Source organism: Peromyscus maniculatus, chromosome 2, assembly GCF_049852395.1.
Source record: "Peromyscus maniculatus bairdii isolate BWxNUB_F1_BW_parent chromosome 2, HU_Pman_BW_mat_3.1, whole genome shotgun sequence".
In the NCBI taxonomy this organism is placed as follows: domain Eukaryota; kingdom Metazoa; phylum Chordata; class Mammalia; order Rodentia; family Cricetidae; genus Peromyscus; species Peromyscus maniculatus.
This window is the reverse complement of record NC_134853.1, coordinates 97,601,948-97,621,495: the sequence shown is the minus strand read 5'-3', so window position 1 is coordinate 97,621,495 and position 19,548 is coordinate 97,601,948. Positions and strand designations below refer to the sequence as shown.

Below are 19,548 nucleotides of genomic sequence, written 5' to 3'. Positions count from 1 at the left end.
GAACTGGGCCACTTTGTGTTTTAGGAGATTTTCCTTGTTTTTTGAAAGAGTCTTGAGCTTTTGATCTTGGTGAAGATGCATTGGATTCTTTGTCATTTTGGTTTTATTGTTGTGTACTTTTATCTGGAATATTTAGTCACTGGAGCTTTCTCACAGGTTTCTGACTCATCAAAATCATTGTCATTATCTTCTTCCTCACTACTACATAATCACCATCTTCTTCCTCCTCCTCTTCATCTCCTCCTTCTTTTTCATTATCATCATCATTGTAATCATCATCATCATCATCATCATTGAGTTTTGCCTTATTTCTATGGATCCTTTCTACCACTTCCTGGACAGATGGCTTTCCAAGTATACTTAAGAGTTGTATGTGCTCTTCTTTTTCCATCTTCTGATGGTATATCTTCCTCTAGAACTTCATGCATAATCTTTAAACCATTCTTCAACCTCATGACCAGAGGTGATGTCACTTCAAAGCCCCAGGGTAAACCACTTGCTGTGCAGATGTTTTCAAATTTGTCAGTATAACTTCACATGGCAGAATTCACAGTTCCTAGCCTCTACCTCAGTGACATGCAGTTCATCCTTTGCCTAATTGACCATTTTAATGATAATAGGTATAATAGTTGCTCTTTTTCATCATGTTATCCTCCCTAAAGTAATCATTTTTGCTTTGCTTTTAGTTTATCACAAAAAAGATAGTTCTGAGACCTTGTTCATGACCACTGAATCTCTTATTGGCATGCATTTCAGTAAGAGAGACCTGTGCAGGCCCTGTGCATGCTGCTTCAGTCTCTGTTAGCTTATATGTGTATTGTACCTGTTGATTTAGATGGAAGGCCTTGTTTTGGTGTTTTCCTTCATTCTTTCTGGTTCTTATACTCTTTCTGCCTCATCTTCCACAGGGTTCCTTGAGCCCTGAGGGGTGGGATTTGATGGAGACATCCTGTTTAAGGCTAAGTGTTCCAAAGTCTCTCATTGTATGCATAATGCTTAGCTGTGGGTCTCAGTATTTGTTTCCATCTGCTGCAGGAGAAAGCTTGTCTGATGATGGCTGAGCAAGGCACTGATCTATGAGTATATCAGAATGTCATTAAGAGTAATTTCATGGCTGTGTTTTTGTTTTTCTTCTTAAACAATAGTATTTTGTTTTCCCTTAGATCCCTGGGCCATCTAGTCTCGGGTTCTTGGTCACTTAAGCAGTGTTTAGTATGAATGTCATCTTCTAGAGTGGGCCTTGAGTTAAATCAGATATTGGGTGGTTACTCCCACAAGCTTTGTGCCACAGTTGCCCTAACGTATCTTGCACACAGGACAGCACTGTAGATCAGTTTTTAAAAACTGAACTATTTTTTTCCTTATTTTTGAGTTGTTTGAATTCCTTTTAATCCCTTGAGTGTTAACTGGTGAATTTTGAAGCCTGATCTAAATACTCCTTGACCTTGCCAGTGCTCTGTTCTTGGTTATGGTGTCTTCTAGTGCTATCAAAGTTTTTGGTCTGTCTTTGTCTTTCTTTGGTTGTGAGATCACACATGCATGGAAGCTTTGATATATGCTATACATAGCTAGAAATGGGAATGCTGTTTAATTCTTTTGCATATTGCAGAACTTTTGCACAATGTTTTCTTTCAACAACAGTGGAAAGAGTTTGGTGGGAATGAAATGTGGTGATGTAGTGTGTCCCCCGGTATACTGTGTCTCTCAATAAAATTTGCCTGGAGATCAGAGGAAAAAAGCCAACCATTATATAGAAGTCAGACAATAGTAGCACACACTTGTAATACTATCACTTAGCAGGCAGGCATCTGTTTGGATCTCTGTGCATTCAAGGCCACACTGGGAACAGAACCAGGCATGGTGGTACATGCTTTGAATTCCAACACTAGTTAACCATGGAGGTCTAGAGGTCCATACAAACAGACAGGAAGTGACTGAGCTGGGCAGGAAGAGGAAGTGTTGTAGCTTGACAGAGAGAGCAAATCAGATGACCAAGCAGCAAGGCATATAGGCGTGGGTAGACAGGAAGTAGCTTGCCTTTTGGAAGCTGTGGAGTTGGTGAGGTAAGGTTAGCTGTAGCTTTCCTTATTTCCCTGATCTCTTGGGTTTTTTTATTTAATGAGACCATTTAGAAATTTGTCTTCAGTGAAACTCTCTGTGTGTGCATTTGCACAGGGCATAAATGGGAAATGAATGATCTAAATGTTAAGTTGATCCCCTCACCCCTGCGACTTTAGCTCTGACTATAGGTTCCCAAGGATGACAAGAACTCAGAACTTGTACCTTATTTATTGTTTCAGAAAAGTCTGAAAGCAGTTTTCTGTGCTTTAGTTGTGCTCTTTGCTGAATGTGCTGTTCACTAGGACAGCTGCATATACATGAGGCTATTTAATTAAATGTAAACAAAACCCTGCTCTAATTGCCATTCTTCAAACACTCTGTTATTACAGTGCAGTAACATTTCTACGATGCAGGAAGTTCTGTTGGACAGTCCTGGAAGCTTTTGCGATGTATCAAGAGAAATAGTTAAGGGAGCTGTTCTCTTAGAAAATCAATATGAGTAAGGGAAACACTGAAAGTCTGGGCTTTGAGTCTTTTCATTTCATTTTACTGTGCTGTATGTTGAGGATACAGGGAATTGCTGGGTGCCAGGGAAGCCTCTGTTGTCCTTGCTATAGATTCTCCACTTCTGCCTTCTGCCTGAATGGCTATGCTTTCTTCTCTGTTCCAAATGGAAGCTCCTAGGTAGCATACCCTTTGTACAAATGGCTCCTTTTCTTAAATAATTGGAAACCAGTTCCAGTTGATTTACAGAGGCCTAGTTAAGGAGGTTGATGAGAGCTGTCACAGTATGTGATGACTCTCCTTGCAACTGACTAGATTCCTGTAGGCATGTCTGCCCAGGTTAAATATTAGGATATTACTGTTTTTGCTGTGTAGGCTTACAATAATGGGTTTGTTATGAGACAGAGCCTGGTGCTTAGACGTCAACAGTGATACCTAGTTTTCTCATGATAATAATAGTGACTTCAAAGTCCTTGTGGAGATTTTTTATACTTGATGGTTAATTCTTTTCTGTTCTTACCCTGTTCTCAGTGTAATAGTTTCATTCTTAGGTTTTCAGCTTTCCATTACTGTAACAAATACCCAAGATAAAATCGGCTTGAAGGATAGAAAGGCTTGTCTTGGCTCATGGATTTTAAGAGTTGTTAGACCATGAATGATTGGCCCTGATGCTTTGGGAGTGTGGAGGCTTAGTCTGTCAAGGTAGGAGCACATGGCAGAGGATTCCTTCTTTATGACTGAGACACTGAAAGCAGAAGAGGAGTTGCTGGATCCTCAGTAACCATGCCAGACCCTGACCCCTCTGAGTAGAAGACCTACCATAGGCCCTGCTCTCATGGGTGCACTCATTCCCATTAGGACCATGGACTGGGGACTAAGTCATTAACACATGTTCCTGGGAACACACGTCTTCAGGCTTTGTGGTTTATTAACTGAACTATATGAATTATGAAGCCAGATTTTTAAATGATGGACTTCAGTTCATTATAGTTACTGTCCTTTGTTCTAGCAGCATCCCCTTATGTTTAGCAGAAGTTAAATAATTGTCTTGAGCCCTTTCTTGGGACTGTCCTAGGAGTTACTGGATACTTCCTTGCTTTCTAGTGTGGCAGGATGATCCAGAATGATTTTCTTTCATTCATTCATTCATACATTTATTTATTTATTTATTTAGACAGGGTTTCTCTGTGTAGCTTTGGAGCATATCCTGGAACTCACTTTGTAGACCAGACTGGCCTTGAACTCACAGAGATCTGCCTGCCTCTGCCTCCCGAGTGCTGGCATTAAATGCGTGTACTACCACTGCCCACCTCAGAATGATTTTCTATATTTCCTACACTAAACTTAAAATCAGACATTCCCACCATAGTGGGTTTTGTTTTGTTTTTAAAGAAAAGCTCTGTTTTACCCTTTCTTCTGTGCTACCCAATCTACACAAATGTGTGTTAGCACAATGGAAAGCTGGAGAAAGATCAGTGTTTATTTTAGTTTAAATACTAATATATTTGTTGTTGAAAAGGTCTCTCAGTTAAGGAGAAGAGTTAGTTTGAGCTCCTGTCTGAAGCACCATCCTGTCTGTCCTACCTTGGATGGTCCCTGTCACACATGTGCATACTTTCACGTCAGTGCCCTGGTTATTTTAAATCTTTCATAAGATCTTTGTGGTACTGGAAGTAAACAGCAGAGATTAAAATCATATTTCAAGCTCATAGCTTTATGAGTTTTATTTGTATTTCTCTGTTGATCAGTGATGCGTCGGTTGAAAGGCAGAGTTGGTCTCCTCTGATGTCCTAAAGCACGGTGAAGCTGATGCCTCCCCCTGTGTTCTTTCTCTTTGTAGCGTGCTCAGCATATTTCACAATGGCTAAAGGCAAATGCTGGTGATGTTCATTCACTGTTATTCTTTTTATTTTAAATATGTCCTTTAAATTTCATTTTCTGTCTCTGTACTGCAATATCAATTTCATTGTACCAGTGCTAGCCAGCATTTCCTTTTGGCAGTGTTTATGGAATGAATCGCTGGAATATGTATTTTTTTCTCCACACTTTTGATCACTTCCTTGACGTCTTGTCCAAGGGCATAGCCTATTTAAGTGTAAATGTGTCTTTTCATGTTAGCATTCATTTTTAGAGAATGAAATCCTGTCACTGACCCAAGTGAGAGTGAACATTTGCAGGCTTATTTGGAAAAATTGGGTCTTAACACACTTTAGTTGAGTGCATGGAAAAGGCAAGTCTCCCTTCCCTGAGCAAGCTTCTGTGGGTTTCCGTCTCTGTGATGGCTCAGAGTCGTTATGTAGCAGTTGGCTCTGATATGCTTGCACAGACACAAATTGAATCCGACAGGACTGATGTCTCCTGGACTTTGCTGCCATCTGAAACGCTGGCCTGAGAAAGAAGCAGTGGTGGGGGGAGGGGGGGGGTAAGCGAGGTGGCGGCAAGAGCTGATTCTTACAGCACTTTTCCTATGGAGCTTTGCGATTTCTAACAGCTGATAGCTGTGAACTGCTTGATAAGCTGTTTTCCAGATGAGATTGATAACCAATCACTGTTCTGGAACAGCTGGCTAGCTTTCGGATTCAAGATGTGTTTCAGTGTTCGGCTTACTCCTTCACGCCTCTCACAAATCTGTCTAAAAACAAACAAACAAACAAAAGAAGGGGCTGGAGAGTAGAATGTTAATTAGAGTGATTCTCCTTTTCCTTTTTGCTGTATCTTTCCTGAATCCAAATTATTCTTCCATATCAATGAGAACCTATTTTTTTGTAATAAAAAAATAGGATGCTTTTTAAAGTTTCAAATTCAGTATCAGAAAAGACAAAGTGTGTATATAGTAGCTGCATTACTATTTTAAAATCCAGTTACTCCGGGGTGTGAGGTTGCTTCTGGGTATCTCTACTATATCTTGTCAAGAGTTTCACATGTTTTAGACATTGAAAGATGTGGAAATAAAAGGTGTGCGGTTTGGTTTTGAATCCCAATGGTCTCAAGCTTTCATCACAGAGACAGAGGACTCTGTAGTCTATGGCAGAGCCTCTCCATTTCCTTTTTAATTAAGAGGCTACTCTCTGTAAGAGGCTCTGCTGGATTTATTGAAGGTCCTGTAAGCACAATTATACGTCACTTTGGAAATCACACTCCAGATTATTTCTTAGAGCCTGTCCGTGATCCCCTTACCCCCTCCCATCACTGCTTCACTGCTAGGACTACTAACTTGATTTCTGTAGGTGGAAGGGCTTTCATGTAATTTTATATATTATTGTATTCATATGGGTATATGTGTTTGTGCATGTTCATGTACATATGTATATACATGCCATTGACACATGTGTAAAGGTCAGAGGACAGCTTCTGGGAGTTGGATTTCTCCTTCTGCTGTGAGTTGTGGGCATTGAGCTCAGGTCATCAGTCTTGTGAAGCAAGCACTTGTACCCTGAGAGCCATCTTGTCAGACCAGCCATCACCTTTGAGTTTTAGATTACTTCTCACCTGGAACTCTTGCCATGTACTGAATGGCATTTTGCATTGTCTTCGATACAGCTGTCAGTGAATTTTCCCAAAGCCTAGTTCTATAGCATTCCTCTGCCCGCAAACAGACTAGAGCTTGTTTTTGTGCTGGCTGCGTAAAGATCACACTGTATGTAGACTGCTAACCAAGGATCTCTTTGTATTCTCTTTTGTGCCATCTTCTGTTCTCCTAGTAGTTACCTCATTCTAACCCCAATGGCTCTCACAACCTGATCCTGAACCAGAAGTGCACCATCGTTTCTAAGTTGAGTTAGGACCCCACCAGAGAAGTCCAGAATTGTAATCTGTTGGGGTGTCTAGTTCTCTGTTTTAACAAGCCATCTCCCCTTTAGCACACCAGAATCCTACCCTGCTCAAAGCCTTGCATCTGTAACTACAGTCCCAGGGAATCTGACACTCTCTTTGGCCTCCTTGGGCAACAGGCAAGCATATGGTAAACAGACATGCACATGGTACACAGACACACATGCCGGCAAAGCATCCATACACTCCTTCTTTTATTCTGTCATTAATAGTTAAAAAGACTTCTATTAGGTGTTCTGTAAGGCTCTGTTGTACCTTCTTTCATTGATGCACTTATGTCGAGTTTTGTATGAAGTAACTGTGCCTCCTTAGAGTATAGTGCCCAAAAGAGGGCATAGGAACAGAGAAAGAAATTCTTGGTGGTTGGTTGTAGGTGGCCTGACATCGAGAATGCTAGGGATCCTGCATTTTACATACCAAGTTATTTCCCAATACAAAGACATGACAGCTCCAGTGTTTATTGTGTTTTTACAATAGGGCATGTCTCCCTAGGTTGTGATAGGTCAGGAGGAAAGAGTGAGAAATCTAAATGTCTTTGTGTTTTCTTCTTTTCTTGTCTCCTCCCTTCACAGGCTCTGAGAGGGTTCCAGCTGAAGTTTCTGAGCAGACCAGTTGCTGCAGCTCCCTAGGCTGAGTTTCCAAGCTGCTGGTGCATGCCATTGACAAGCTGCAGGATGGTGCCCGTGGCCAGGCCGCTGTCGCTGCTCCTCGCCTTCTTCCTCTGCGCCTGTGCTGAGAGTAAGCCATCTTGCCCTTCTCTAGGGAGCTGTGGCCATAATGAGTGGTTTTGTTTGCAGTTGGCAGCAGGCTCAGGCCTCTGAATATATTTCCTTTGGAAGTATATCCTGAGACACTGTGGGATCCTCCTTGGCTCCCTGCCAGCCTTTGGAAGAGATTATTGATGTGACTTTCCCACTACCTCCTCTTCTGTTCAGTGCCTCTTTGCTTGTGTTTCTAACTGTTCCTACTGTTTATTTCCATTTTTATATGCTTTTTTTCATACTTCTTACCAGCCTAGTGACAAAGATAATATGAGATCAACACTATCACTTTAACTGGGGCTGACCAGTTGGTGGTGTCAATAAGTAAACATTGTCGAGACTCAGTAGAAATTTCTTTGGTTGTATGGATATTTCTATGTTTAGAAAAATGCGCAATGTCACATTGAGCCCAATTAAACTTGCAAGCCCCTTGTAGCTGTCACAGCAGCTGTTCTGATGTACTGTTTCCGACAGCTGTCGTGGAGTACAATATTCAAACAAATCAAGCAGAACTGACAACTTTGTGGCTGGGTGGAGGGGTCTGGAAGTGGGAAAAGAATTCTGTGGAATGCAGACACTAAATTTTGGGTTTCTGGAGTCGATTTATGAAACTGGGATTGTGGTCAATTAGCTTGCCAACTAATGAGATGACCATATCTCCTTTCTAACTAGCAGTCATTAGTTCTACACTGCTTACATCTGTCTCTTTCCTCATCTATCCTGTTGGGGAGACAATAGTGCCCATTTCTGGCTCTTACTCACTGGCACGTCTATTTACTCAGAAGTAGCATAGTTCATATGTGATTTGGTCATTCTCATGGGGAGTCCCCTTATGTGATTAACATGTATAACATCTGCAGTCATTAACTTTTCCCTCCATTGGCTATCCCAGGGAGATTAAATTTGATTCATGTTAAGGATATCTCAAAGACAACGATCCTATGTCATCTTGGCCCTTTCTTAATTGCATCTTGACAAGAATTCCCTCACTAGCAGCCAAGTGCTTCATTTAAATAGGGCTCTATTTCTAAAGGAATCATTCAGGGAGGGAAAAATAATGTTATTAATTGAATGCATATGGAACATGCAAGTTCTAAGCACAGCATTCTGTGGTTAACAATATATAGTCTGCTAATTAGCACTTGGGAGTATGGGTTTAAGGTGAAGCCAAGGAATTTCTAATATCATGCCAGGAAATAATTAATTGGAGAAAGGGCCAAATATACGATTATTATTTTATAGGCATTTTTGTCAAAACTTACTTTAAAATCTAAATTTACTCTATTAGAAAGCAGTTGAATGTACAGCTTTGTGAATTCTATTTTGGCCAAAGTTCAGAAATAAGTTGTTTCACCATTGTTCATTTTTGGCAGAAGCATCGTAAGACCCTAGCAACCTAATTAAATGTCAGATAACAGCTGTATGTTTTTATGGAACTTACTAGACATGTATTTTTTATTTGAGAAGTCATCCTTGCAGTTAGTAAAACTCCTCTTCTTTGGAGAAGCTATGGCTTTGCTTAATGCTGTGGTGGAATGTGGCAGACGGATGTCAAGAAGTTGGGAGCAAGTGTTGCTGCGATGATGTTTTTCTGCGCCATGTATGGTCATTTCTCATGCCTGCCTCCCCTGCTCTCTGTTTCTCTTTCCTATGCTTCAACACAGATCCTATAGGACTGTCTTAGGGTACCTTCTGTTGTTGGGGTAGAATACTTGCCCAAGCAACTCGGAGAAGAAAGGGTCTATCTCACCTCACCAGTTTCCATCCATCATGGATAGAAGTCGGGCAGGAAATCAAGGCAAGAACCCAGAGGCAGGAACTGAAGCAGAGGCTGTGGAGGATTACTGAGTACAAGCTTGCTGTCTATGGCTTACTCTGCTTGCTTTTTTATACCACCCAGGGCCACCTTCCTAGGAGTGAGTGGCACCGCCCATAGTAGGCTGGGTATTTTCACATCAATCATCAAGAAAATGCTTCACTAACTTTCCTGAAGCCAGTCTGGTGGAGGCATTTTCCTCAGTTGAGGTTTCTTGTTCCCAGGTGACTCTAGCTTGTGTCATTTTAACAAAAGAAACAAAAGCCAAGATTATAATCAGACCTTATCTCATTATATCATGCCATTCCATTTTCTAAAAATACTTTAAAGATTTGAAACCATGTAACACTCAAGGAATAACTGGTTTCATCATCATATAGAGATAATATTTGCAAGCTCTCATTATCCAGGTTGAAGCTTTGTTTCCTCATTTTAATGATACACTCTTCCCCCCTTTTCCTGTATTTTGTATTGATCCAAGATACTGAGTTATGATTCAAAATTTAATAGTTACTTGTCAGAGATGTTTGAGAAAGCCGACTCCTCCCCCCCCCCCCCTTATTTTTCTTTTGTAGAGAAAGATCATTTGTGGATGGGGAATGGTAAGAAGGCACTAGTTAACTATGCTAATTTACTGCATCCAGTTTTCTCCCTTAAAAAAAAAAAGATTCTCTCCAAAGAGCCTGGATTCTATATTATAACTGATTGTGGAGAAGGCCATAGCTAAGTGCTACCTGTGGTATTACATTAAATAGAAGAACTCTTAGACTCTTAGTTCAAATGTAGGTTGAGAAATTGTGAAAATATCCCCTTAGAAAATTAGTGTTTGTCATTGCCAACTTAAAGTGCCCTGCTGGCCTGGCTCACACAATTTTTTAAAAGGCTAGATTTCTCTCTCTCTCTCTCTCTCTCTCTCTCTCTCTCTCTCTCTCTCTCTCTCTCTCTCTGGTTGTTTTTACTGGTTTTTTTTTTTCTTTATGTCTTGAGTGCTTCAGGTGATTTTGCTAGTTATTTTAAAGAATGTTTACATGAATCAGTTGTGACTTTTGCTGAAGTATGGTGAGTAGTTCTTGCTGATGATGGACCAGCAGGTTTACTTCTTAGAGCCAGCTCGCACGCATGCAAATTAGAGATAAATTTAGACTTCATGCCGGGCGGTGGTGGTGCACGCCTTTAATCCCAGCACTCGGGAGGCAGAGCCAGGCGGATCTCTGTGAGTTCGAGGCCAACCTGGACTACCAAGTGAGTTCCAGGAGAGGCGCAAAGCTACACAGAGAGACCCTGTCTCGAAAAACCAAAAAAAAAAAAAAAAAAAAAAATTTAGACTTCATTATTTTAACTCCAGTGAAAATCTCTTCTCTTTTGTCTGAAATATACCATGTATTTGATATTCAGTAGTCTTTCTTCTTTCTTATTTTTCTTTTTCTGTCATGTACAGGCCAAAAACCAGCCTGGCATCTTTTGGTTATACCAATTTCATCTTACATTTTATCTACTATAACTGGGTCTCAGTCTTTACCAGGCCTCTGGTGGAAACACAAACCATTATAATTTAAGTCCTCGGATGCTTTAATTCATTTATTCCCACTTTCTTTTTGCCAGGTCTTCATCTTAAATGGTGACCCTTCCCTTGTTTTCTTTCCTCACTTAAGGACCTTGCTGAAGCCACCATTAATACAATATTTCTCTCATGGATGAAATTCCCAGACTTCCTGCTCTCCGGGGAAATGATCTATGTCCTATGTAACTTAAAAAAATAAAATATCTTTTTGTATCAGTGGATGGATTTTTCTACATCCTATGGATTAAAAAAATTCCTTTTCGTATCAGTGAATGGATTGGCACCTGTGCTGGGATGTCACTAGAGTTTGATTTGAATTCTGGCTGGCACTTCACTGAATAATACTCCTTATCTTAATCTTGTTGTTTTTAGAGTGTGGATGATGAAAATAGCAGATGCTTGTGAAAGAATAATAGAACTTCTAGTACTTGAGTTTCATGAGATTGAATTGAATGAAGTAAAACACAGGCCAGCTGATGATGTGGAGTAGACCTTGAAGGTTATGTTACCTTTAACAGCCGTCTTTACCAATCACTTATGTTAGGCCCTTTGCTGAAATTCTTCACTTGATATGGAGACTATAGACTTTGGGTGACAGAGAAGCCAGGCCTTCATGCTGTGTGTTACATTTGCTAGCTTGCTGCTCTGTGAAATCCTAGACATAGAAGAGCCTTATAAATCTGTCTCAGGATTTAAGCTGAAGATCAGAAGAAGAAACATGAAACTTGTCTGCTTTAGGAAGCTTTCCCGAAGAAGCTCATCTATAGAAATACCAGTGTAAAAGTCATGTGGCTTGGGTAGAATGGATGTCAGAAGATGTTCCATCTGTCTGTTCTGTTCATGGTAATGCAGTTTCTTGAGCAGCTCAGAGGAGGGAACTGGAGATATTTACTGTAAACAAACACAGCATCACATGGCCAGTGGCCCAGAGAGAAAGTGAGTGTGAACTTGCTGAGGAAAAGAATAAATGGCCTTTAATATGATCAGGCATATTTTGCAACAACAACAAGAAGCCATTTAAACAAAGAGACAGAAATTGGTATAATGGAATAGCAGATGAATCATTTTGCATTTTCATTTTTTTCTGTTTAACATTTTAAGAAGAATTGACCCTTCCTCTAATCCACCCAATTCAAACATACAAGAGTGTTCTGCAGACTTAGAGTCCCTTACTATATCGTCAGCCCAATGGAACTTTGGAATATTTTCATCAGCAGAAGCAACTACCTTGTAAAGCATGTTTAAATAATTTTGGAGTTTGGAAAGAGAATGCCCATAATCTAAAAAGATGTTTCAATGAGAAATTAATGTCCCTTTTGCAAACTGGCACTGCCTCTTGGAAAAGGGGCAGCTGAATAACAGGAAAGGTACCCACTCCATTCCTAACTTCAGTGGGAAGATGGCTCACTAGCTTCTGAACATGATTCTGTTTGCTCCAGTTGTTGGGTTAAGGTTCTTTCATCAGTGCAACCTGCAGGTAGAGTCTGCTAGCTTTTCAGGGGAGGTAGGATGCGAAAACTGTGCAGGGGTCTGCTTTCCTCTTTCTTTGAATTGAGATGTGTTGATCTGGAAATGCTGTTTCTCCTCATTCCTTCCTCCTTCTATTTGAAGCGGCTGCTGGAGCGACAGCCAGCTGTCTGAAGCAAGGGAAACACCCCAGCTGTTTTGCTGGTCCTTGGCTCTACTGTGGCGTGTCTGCAGCTTTCTGGATTAATTGCTCTCGGCAGAGCTGCAGATACCTAGTAAGGTTAAGATAGTGTCGCAAAGCTAACACGTGTGTATACTTCAGAGCACTTGATTGAGCACATAGGGATTTGCTATTTAAAAAAAAGAAAGAAAGAAACAACCAAGTTTAACTTCCCGTTGTCTCTGATCATTCCCTGTGTTGAGGCCCCAAGTATGAACGATATATCCATGTCTAAGATTTTGTGAGTGTTTATTTGTAATCGCCTCTTGGCATGTGATTATGGATGTTTATGATTTCCTAATGCTTTCCCTTTTTCGGTGTTAGTTCTCTTAATTTTCCTCAATCAACTACTATGTGCCTGACCCATTTCAAATAATGACTTCTCAGGAAGCTGCATCTCCTCCTTCCCATGCATATATGCTTCAACTGCTTAAAAAAATCCAAGCCAGAATTCATCTTCTAGTTAAAAACGTGTGTGTGTGTGTGTGTGTGTGTGTGTGTGTGTGTGTGAATACAGTGTGTGGAATATACAAAAAGCAGTGGTGTAAAAGGACTGAAATGCAATTCTATGCTAGCATGTTGAAGTTTATCTTCACATTCCCATAATTTCATGTTTTACTTGAGTCTAGGTATTTTTATTTAAACTCTTTATCATAATATTTGTTAATAATATTGACTCTAAGAACAGCTTAAAAATATGAACTTCAGTACTTTACTATGAAAGATACTCAATTTAGATTTGTTCTATAATACGTTTTATTCATTCTATAATTAGAGATTGGTTTTTGTGAGAATCACACAATAGTATTATGGCAACCATTTATAATAACTACTGTTATTAAGTCTGCCACTACAATATACAAATAATGTTTCTTGTAGTAAGCTCGTATGTAATACATTAATTTTGATGAAAATACAGCAACTATGAGTCAATTACATAAAACAAATTTATTAAATACATTTGAATATTTTTCTTTTTCTTTTTTGTTTTTGTTAAATAAATGTTTATGATGAATATAAAGTACTAAAAATTAAAATGCTTTTGGCTTATTACCAAAATGATCATTCAGACCTATGGTGATTTCAGATAGATGCCAAGCAACACTGTTATGTCTACATTTGATTCAGAAATAAAAATTTTCATTACAGTATTTATTTGCAAGTGGTATTCTGTCAGCAGATGTCTACTCTGTCCCCTTGACCAATCAGATTCAGGTTTGTGTTAAAATCCACCTGTCTTACTGGAATGTGGTACTAAGAGGACACAATGTGGTTATGGACACTAAGCAAATGAGGATGGAGATTTTAGGGAGTGAAAAGTACTGTAAGCATCGTAAACATTGGGAACCTAGGCATTATATGAAGTACACACATGGGAAGATGCTGTCCACTTGGGTACAGAACTTGCTGAACAGTAGGAAGGAGCCAGCCATTTAAAAAGTGGATTTCAAAGATTTAAATGCAAGAGGAAGGAACCTATTTGGTTCAAAATACAGAATACATGCAGGCTTCTGAAGCACAACAGGTTTACAGGGTCAGGTGGACAGGCAGGGAGGAGCCAGAGCTGTAAGCACTATGCAACTGTATAGGAAAATAGGAATGCTCTTAGACTATCTGGACTGTAGTACTACAGTCTACTGGAATCAAATTAATAGCTCCATGATAATGGTAGGAAAGGAACCTCCAGTTGAAGACTACTAGAATGTTTAGGGTACAGGCTAGAAGAAGTAGATAACTATCCATATATGCCAGACATAGTTTGAAGGAGAAAACTTTTTATCAGAAATATAATTGAACATTCAGTGGTTTGTGAAATCAACTATGTCATTTGGGAATGATAAATTGTAGCTCTTTTAATATCTGTGTAGTCAGGGCAAGATTGTTTTATGTCTTTATGCTCCAGTTTTGTTGTCTGGAATATTGGGTCATATAAAGACTCAATGAGTTTACTAATTTACAGTCTTAGACATTTGATACACAGTAAGCACTAAATAAATGTAGCCATTGTTCACCCATGAACTGTGTTACAGTATATTGTTTTAATTTTATTAGTATATTGCTTTGTTTTATTTTAGCAATCTAGTCAGTTTTGTTCTAACTAAAACCTTCCCATTGGGTACTTATTGAAAAATGTTAAAAATTTAATGTCGTTTGTTCTTGAATAGTCTAAGAGTAGACCATGGTTTTGTTTCACTTTGTTTTATAGGCAGTTTTACTACATGGCTCAGGGTACTTCTGAATTCCCAGCCTTCCTGCACTTTCCTCCCAAGAGCTGGCATGACACATGTGCACCACTCTACCCAGCAGTCATATGATGAGATAGGTTTTGTTACCCGTTTCACTGAGAAGAGACTAAGCATCAACTCAGATGGCCTACTTAGAACAGAAGATGAAGTACTGGTGAAACACCTCTCACCTAGCTCTCTGCACCTTTTGTCAAGGAAGAAACAAAAAAGCAAAGAGCTCGAGCCCTTGGCAGAGGGTAGGCGATGCTCCCCTGGCGTCAAGCCAGAAGTCATCCAGGACTGACCACTGCAGGCATGTAGGACCTCTGTGATGACAGTGTCAGTGAGGCAGTGGACTCGTGGTGACAGTCATACCACGTCCGTAGATGATGCTTTTGTCAGCAGTAGAGAAGCCCTGAGTAAATTGTAGGTTGACATATCCAGTTTCACTCAAAAAAGCAAAAGTGAACTTATCCATTTGGAAAATTGAGTATTTTATGATGAAATTACTTTACTTTTCCTTAGGCCTCCCTGTTGCTTTATCTATTAATTTGATTCTAAGTTGTCAGCAGTAAGATCTGCCTTCAAGATTCTATCATAAATAGAGCAATGCCATTTCCATCGTTACATGTGGCCAACCTATTTCCCAGTTCCTTTTATTAAGGTGGAGTCAGACTCCCTGTGCTTTGGAGGTGTTAAGCCCTACAGGGGCAGTAACTGAATGGAACAGCAGTGACACTGTGGTTGTGTTTCTCCTAGCAACAAAGCCATCAAAATGTAGTGAACATTCTTCTGGAGGGAGGAGGGCGACTCATGACACCTAGAAAAGTACTGGAACTGAAGTTCAGAATGTTAAAATGTTCATCTGGCTGCTCTCTGGGGTGCTCTGAGCAGTGAGCAGTTGCTTGGGAGGGGACAGCCTGGTTGAGCTGCCTCCAGCAAGGACAGAGGTCCCAGGGATGCAGCTTGTGAGTAGTGATCCTTGCTTATTAGATTGAACTTTCAAAGGTGGAGCTCCCTGAGGCTCACCAAACCCCTGGAAGGAATCTCAATAAATCCATTGGTTCACCAATCTCTACTTGGGTGAAATCCTTTTTTTAGCCCATTATCTGTGCCTTATCTAGGTGAATAAATATCTGATCGCATGTCTACAGGAAATGTTACGCAACACATCACCATAAAATGAAGTTCTTACCAGCTGAATGAGGAGCTTTAGCCCTACCTTTGTCTGGGCCTTCCTGATGCCCTGGCATTATCACAGAGGTAGTATTCTGTGTCGCAGACATTTCAATGCAGTCCTTTCCTGTGCAAAGGAGCCCATGCACATACAGCATTAAAGCGTAGTGTGAAATATGCGGCATGCCTTTTAGCCAGAGGTCCATCAGTGCTTCTGAAAAGGGCTATATTGTAAATATTTTAGGCTTTGTGCCCATGGGGTCCCTGGAGCAACTCTGCAGCTCCACTGTAGTAGGGAAAAGGCAGCCACATTATACATAAATAAGTATGTGTGTCCATGTCCCAGTTTGGTCCTAGGCGGTGTGATGAACTCTGCTTTTGGCCTTCCTCATCTTCACCTTTTCACCAGGCAGGGAGAAGTTGAACACATCGGGAAAGGGCCTTGGTTAGCCCAGTGAGATGTAAGGGGAAGAGAAGGGCTTGATTGGCCTCTTTTGCACTCTGCTTAGTTAGTAGTGTTTACTGGGAGCAGATTAATTAGAAGGAAGTTCAAAGAGCATATCTCTTGGTAAACAGAAGATGTTTAATCGCACTTAACCTTTGGAATTTATGCAGAAAAAGATTTGAATATTATTATGCTTTATGTCTTTCGGGGGTGCTTCAGGTATTTGGCCGTTAGTGCTCCTTCAATTGCAAGCTCCTGAAAAATGAATAATTTATCAGCTGTGGGATAGTTCTCGTTGCATTGTATGCCTGACATTTGGAGCTATGAACTTCTTAAATAAAAGGAGAGAATAAGTGTTGGAAAGTGTTGTGTTTGCTGGGAATGCAGTGAGAGCCCTGCAAAGAGACAGTTTGATCATGGGTATTGAACCCTGATATTGGTTTCCTAAAGGTAGGCAAGAGGAGACATGCCATGGAGAGTTGGTCTCCTTGTGGGCACTCCTGCTGCAAAGCCCCCCTGTCATGTTTCAGTGCTTATACATCAAAAAAACTGGAAAAAACACTGGCAGGAAGGCGCCATTGATTCTGCAGCAAATGCCTGGAATACACATCCCTGCTCCATCATGCCAGAGAATTGAGAGCATTTGTGAGACATGGCTGGGAAGGGTGGTATGCAGTGTGCTGCAGTTGGAATGCCTGATACACATGGGCAAACGCAGAGCTTCAGCCATTGTCGCTTCATCTTGCCTGCTGGCAGAAGGCATAGGATTGTGCAGAGGTGTGAAGGTTATAAGCACATCCGCATAAGGATTGAGGTTTGTTCTCGTTGTGTGAAAAAGGAAGACTAATTAGATCAAATAAAAATCCTGGCTGAATATGAAGGCAAATGACTAATGGGTAAGTCTATTCAACTGTGGAGTGAAATCCCGAGGGGAAACACTGAGAGCCTCACTGTGAGAATCATTTGCAGGAGGCAGAAGAAGCCACTGTAGAGAGCCGCTGCCTCGGAAATAATCAAAACGGTCGGCAAAGGCTATAAAAAGATCCTTTAGCAATTGTAAAATTCATAATTCTCTTTTTATTTTAATTGTTCTGATTTAGAGTGAGAGATGGAAACTGGAGGGGTATTATGATAATTATAACAAAACAGTTACATGCTGGAATCACTTTCCTCTAGAGTTTGCAGTTGGACAAATGAATCTGAAGCTACCATTGGGCAGGGAATAGACTGGCTCACTTCCCTTTGGTTTGTCTCTTCAGCCCTAGGCTTTATGGCTTCACAAATTCCAACCAGTAACATTTTTTTTTAAAGCTCAGAAAAGTGCTTTCTGGTTTCCAGCTTTGTCAGTACTGTCTACCACTCAACAGTTCTGCTTTTTCAAATTCTAAGTTTCTGTTCCCAGTCCATCTTTTCCTCAGGTCAGTCTTCTTTTATGTGCCCTAAGGATGTGAGTATAGAGAGGAAGGAGTTAGCCCTCTACTGTCAGAATTGGTAGAAGCAAGAAAAAGAAAATTACCTTATAGGAAATGCAATGTTGCCTTGGGAACACAGAGAGTGGCACTGGAGCAGAGCCCTGTTGGGATGTAGAGGAAGAACCAGTGTGGTAGAGTCAGATGATCTGTTTGCTACAGCCAAAGAAGAGGGTTCTGGGTTTACAGTAGATCTGTGATTCTATATGTTGACACCTCCGAACCAAGTGAGTATCTAGGTATGTACTGATTGGTGAAATCATGCTGTGTCGCCAGAAGGACCAGGCATGGGAAATTGGTAAAGTACTGCTCAGTTCATCCTTAAGTGCAGTCTACCAGTAAGTAAAGGAAGCCAGTGAAAATGGGGGCAGTGTGGTCCACTTTTGGTCAGTAACTGCTGTGTGTGAGATGCATCCTACAGTCAGGAAATGGTTGTAAAATCAAATAGGATCAGGATCATAGTGGTCGAAACTGAGGTTATGGTTGTAAAGTACAGAAGGGCCACATGCAAAACTTATGATGTCGACTCTGCAGGATTTTATAATGGTTTGAACTTGGTGAGTACTGTCTAGATACATAGAAGATACACCAGAGAGGATGAGAAGTTGCTGGGGGAAAAATAAAAATAAAAAAATGTTATTTCGTTCCATTCATGTCCCTTCCTCAACATGCTGGATCCAAATCAGTGTATGTCTTGTGCCTCTCTTAGACTTTGCTGTGGTTTGTTTCTGTTTCTGTGTAAAATCCTCACTTATTATATTCAAGGCAAGTATGTCTCCTCTTAGATTGTGCCTTGTTTCGAGATGTAAGCCTTGAATGTAGGTATGGGAAGCCTATGTTGACTAGACAAGTAGTATTCATTATTGAAGCAAGCTGGTTTGACTTTGCTCCATCTGTACTAATTCTGTAAGGGAAACAACCATCCTTTCTGGTCTTGTCTTCTGGGGAACACTTGCTCAGGGTCTTTTGATTTTCCTATCGAAGCTTGAAATCTAAATTTATAGGTGAATCAAACCTCATTTTTACAATTATAATGGTTTACAAACAATTAAGTACCAATAATTATGAGATTAAAGAATGTACTTTATTTGGAATGGAAAAATTCTATACTCACAGGTTTAAAGCTCTGTATAGGGATTCTAGAAAGTTATAGAATTGCAACAAATACATTTTCTCCTCCCTAGCAGTTTCTAGTCTTTCTTGGTCTTCCTTGTGATTAATGATAGCAAAGCAGATAACAGACCACAACCATTAGGGCTGAGTCTGTGAATGAAGAGTGGAATTCCATAGCCTTGTCTCTCACACTATGGTATAGATAGGAGAAATTCAAAGTACCTTTCCTGCAGTTATATAGGTATTTTGAGTCAGTGTGGCTATGGAATGATAAATTATTCATCCTTTCCTTCCCCTTGGATGTTCTAGTAATGGCAGTTATACAGACCCAGGATGGCTTCTGATTTCCCAAGGCTGGAGCAGGGACTCTGCCTCCTTCCTATTTCCTTCTGCCCCTGGGAGTAAGTCAGCATGATTGTTAGAGCTAGGTTTTTGTTGGGGGCTAATCTGACTACTCAGTGTGAAGCTTGGTGCATACAAAGCTCAAAAGCACTGGAACAGTTGTGAGCTAGGGAACTAGCATTTACAAGTGGGTTCTATGAAGGCATTGACTAAGGGAACAGCTGCTGGATACAGAGATTTACTTGTACATCAATAGGTAGATAATGAGACGCATCTTTGAAAATGGCTTTATGACTGTTCAAAGACTAAAGATTGGTGCTAAAGCTTTTTCAGTATAAACTTAGGTGGAATAATCTCTAGAATGTGCCTTATATTTTTCAGAATTAAATCGGCCAAATGGAGCATGATCTTTGGGATGTTCTCACTAGGAATATTAATTTGTGAGTGTGTACTTGTATGTATATTCATGTATGGGCCATGTGTCAGTGCACATGTGTTTGTAGGTACATGTTCATGGGTGTGTGTAGGTGTGTACAGAGAGAGGACAACCTAGGGTA

The 19,548-nt window shown here is 40.4% G+C and overlaps 1 protein-coding gene across 14 annotated transcripts in view; it reads left to right on the top strand.

The window, feature by feature from the left end:
* The window catches only part of Ptprd (protein tyrosine phosphatase receptor type D), a 2,233,434-nt gene that overhangs the window by 1,847,955 nt on the left and 365,931 nt on the right, over window positions 1-19,548 (top strand). For all 14 annotated transcript variants that reach the window (XM_015999923.3, XM_076564405.1, XM_076564406.1 and 11 more), the window contains one exon: window positions 6,969-7,134. In XM_015999923.3, the coding sequence (XP_015855409.1) occupies window positions 7,050-7,134 (85 nt within the window). In that variant the 5' untranslated portion in view covers window positions 6,969-7,049. The remainder of the gene's footprint in view (window positions 1-6,968; window positions 7,135-19,548) is intronic.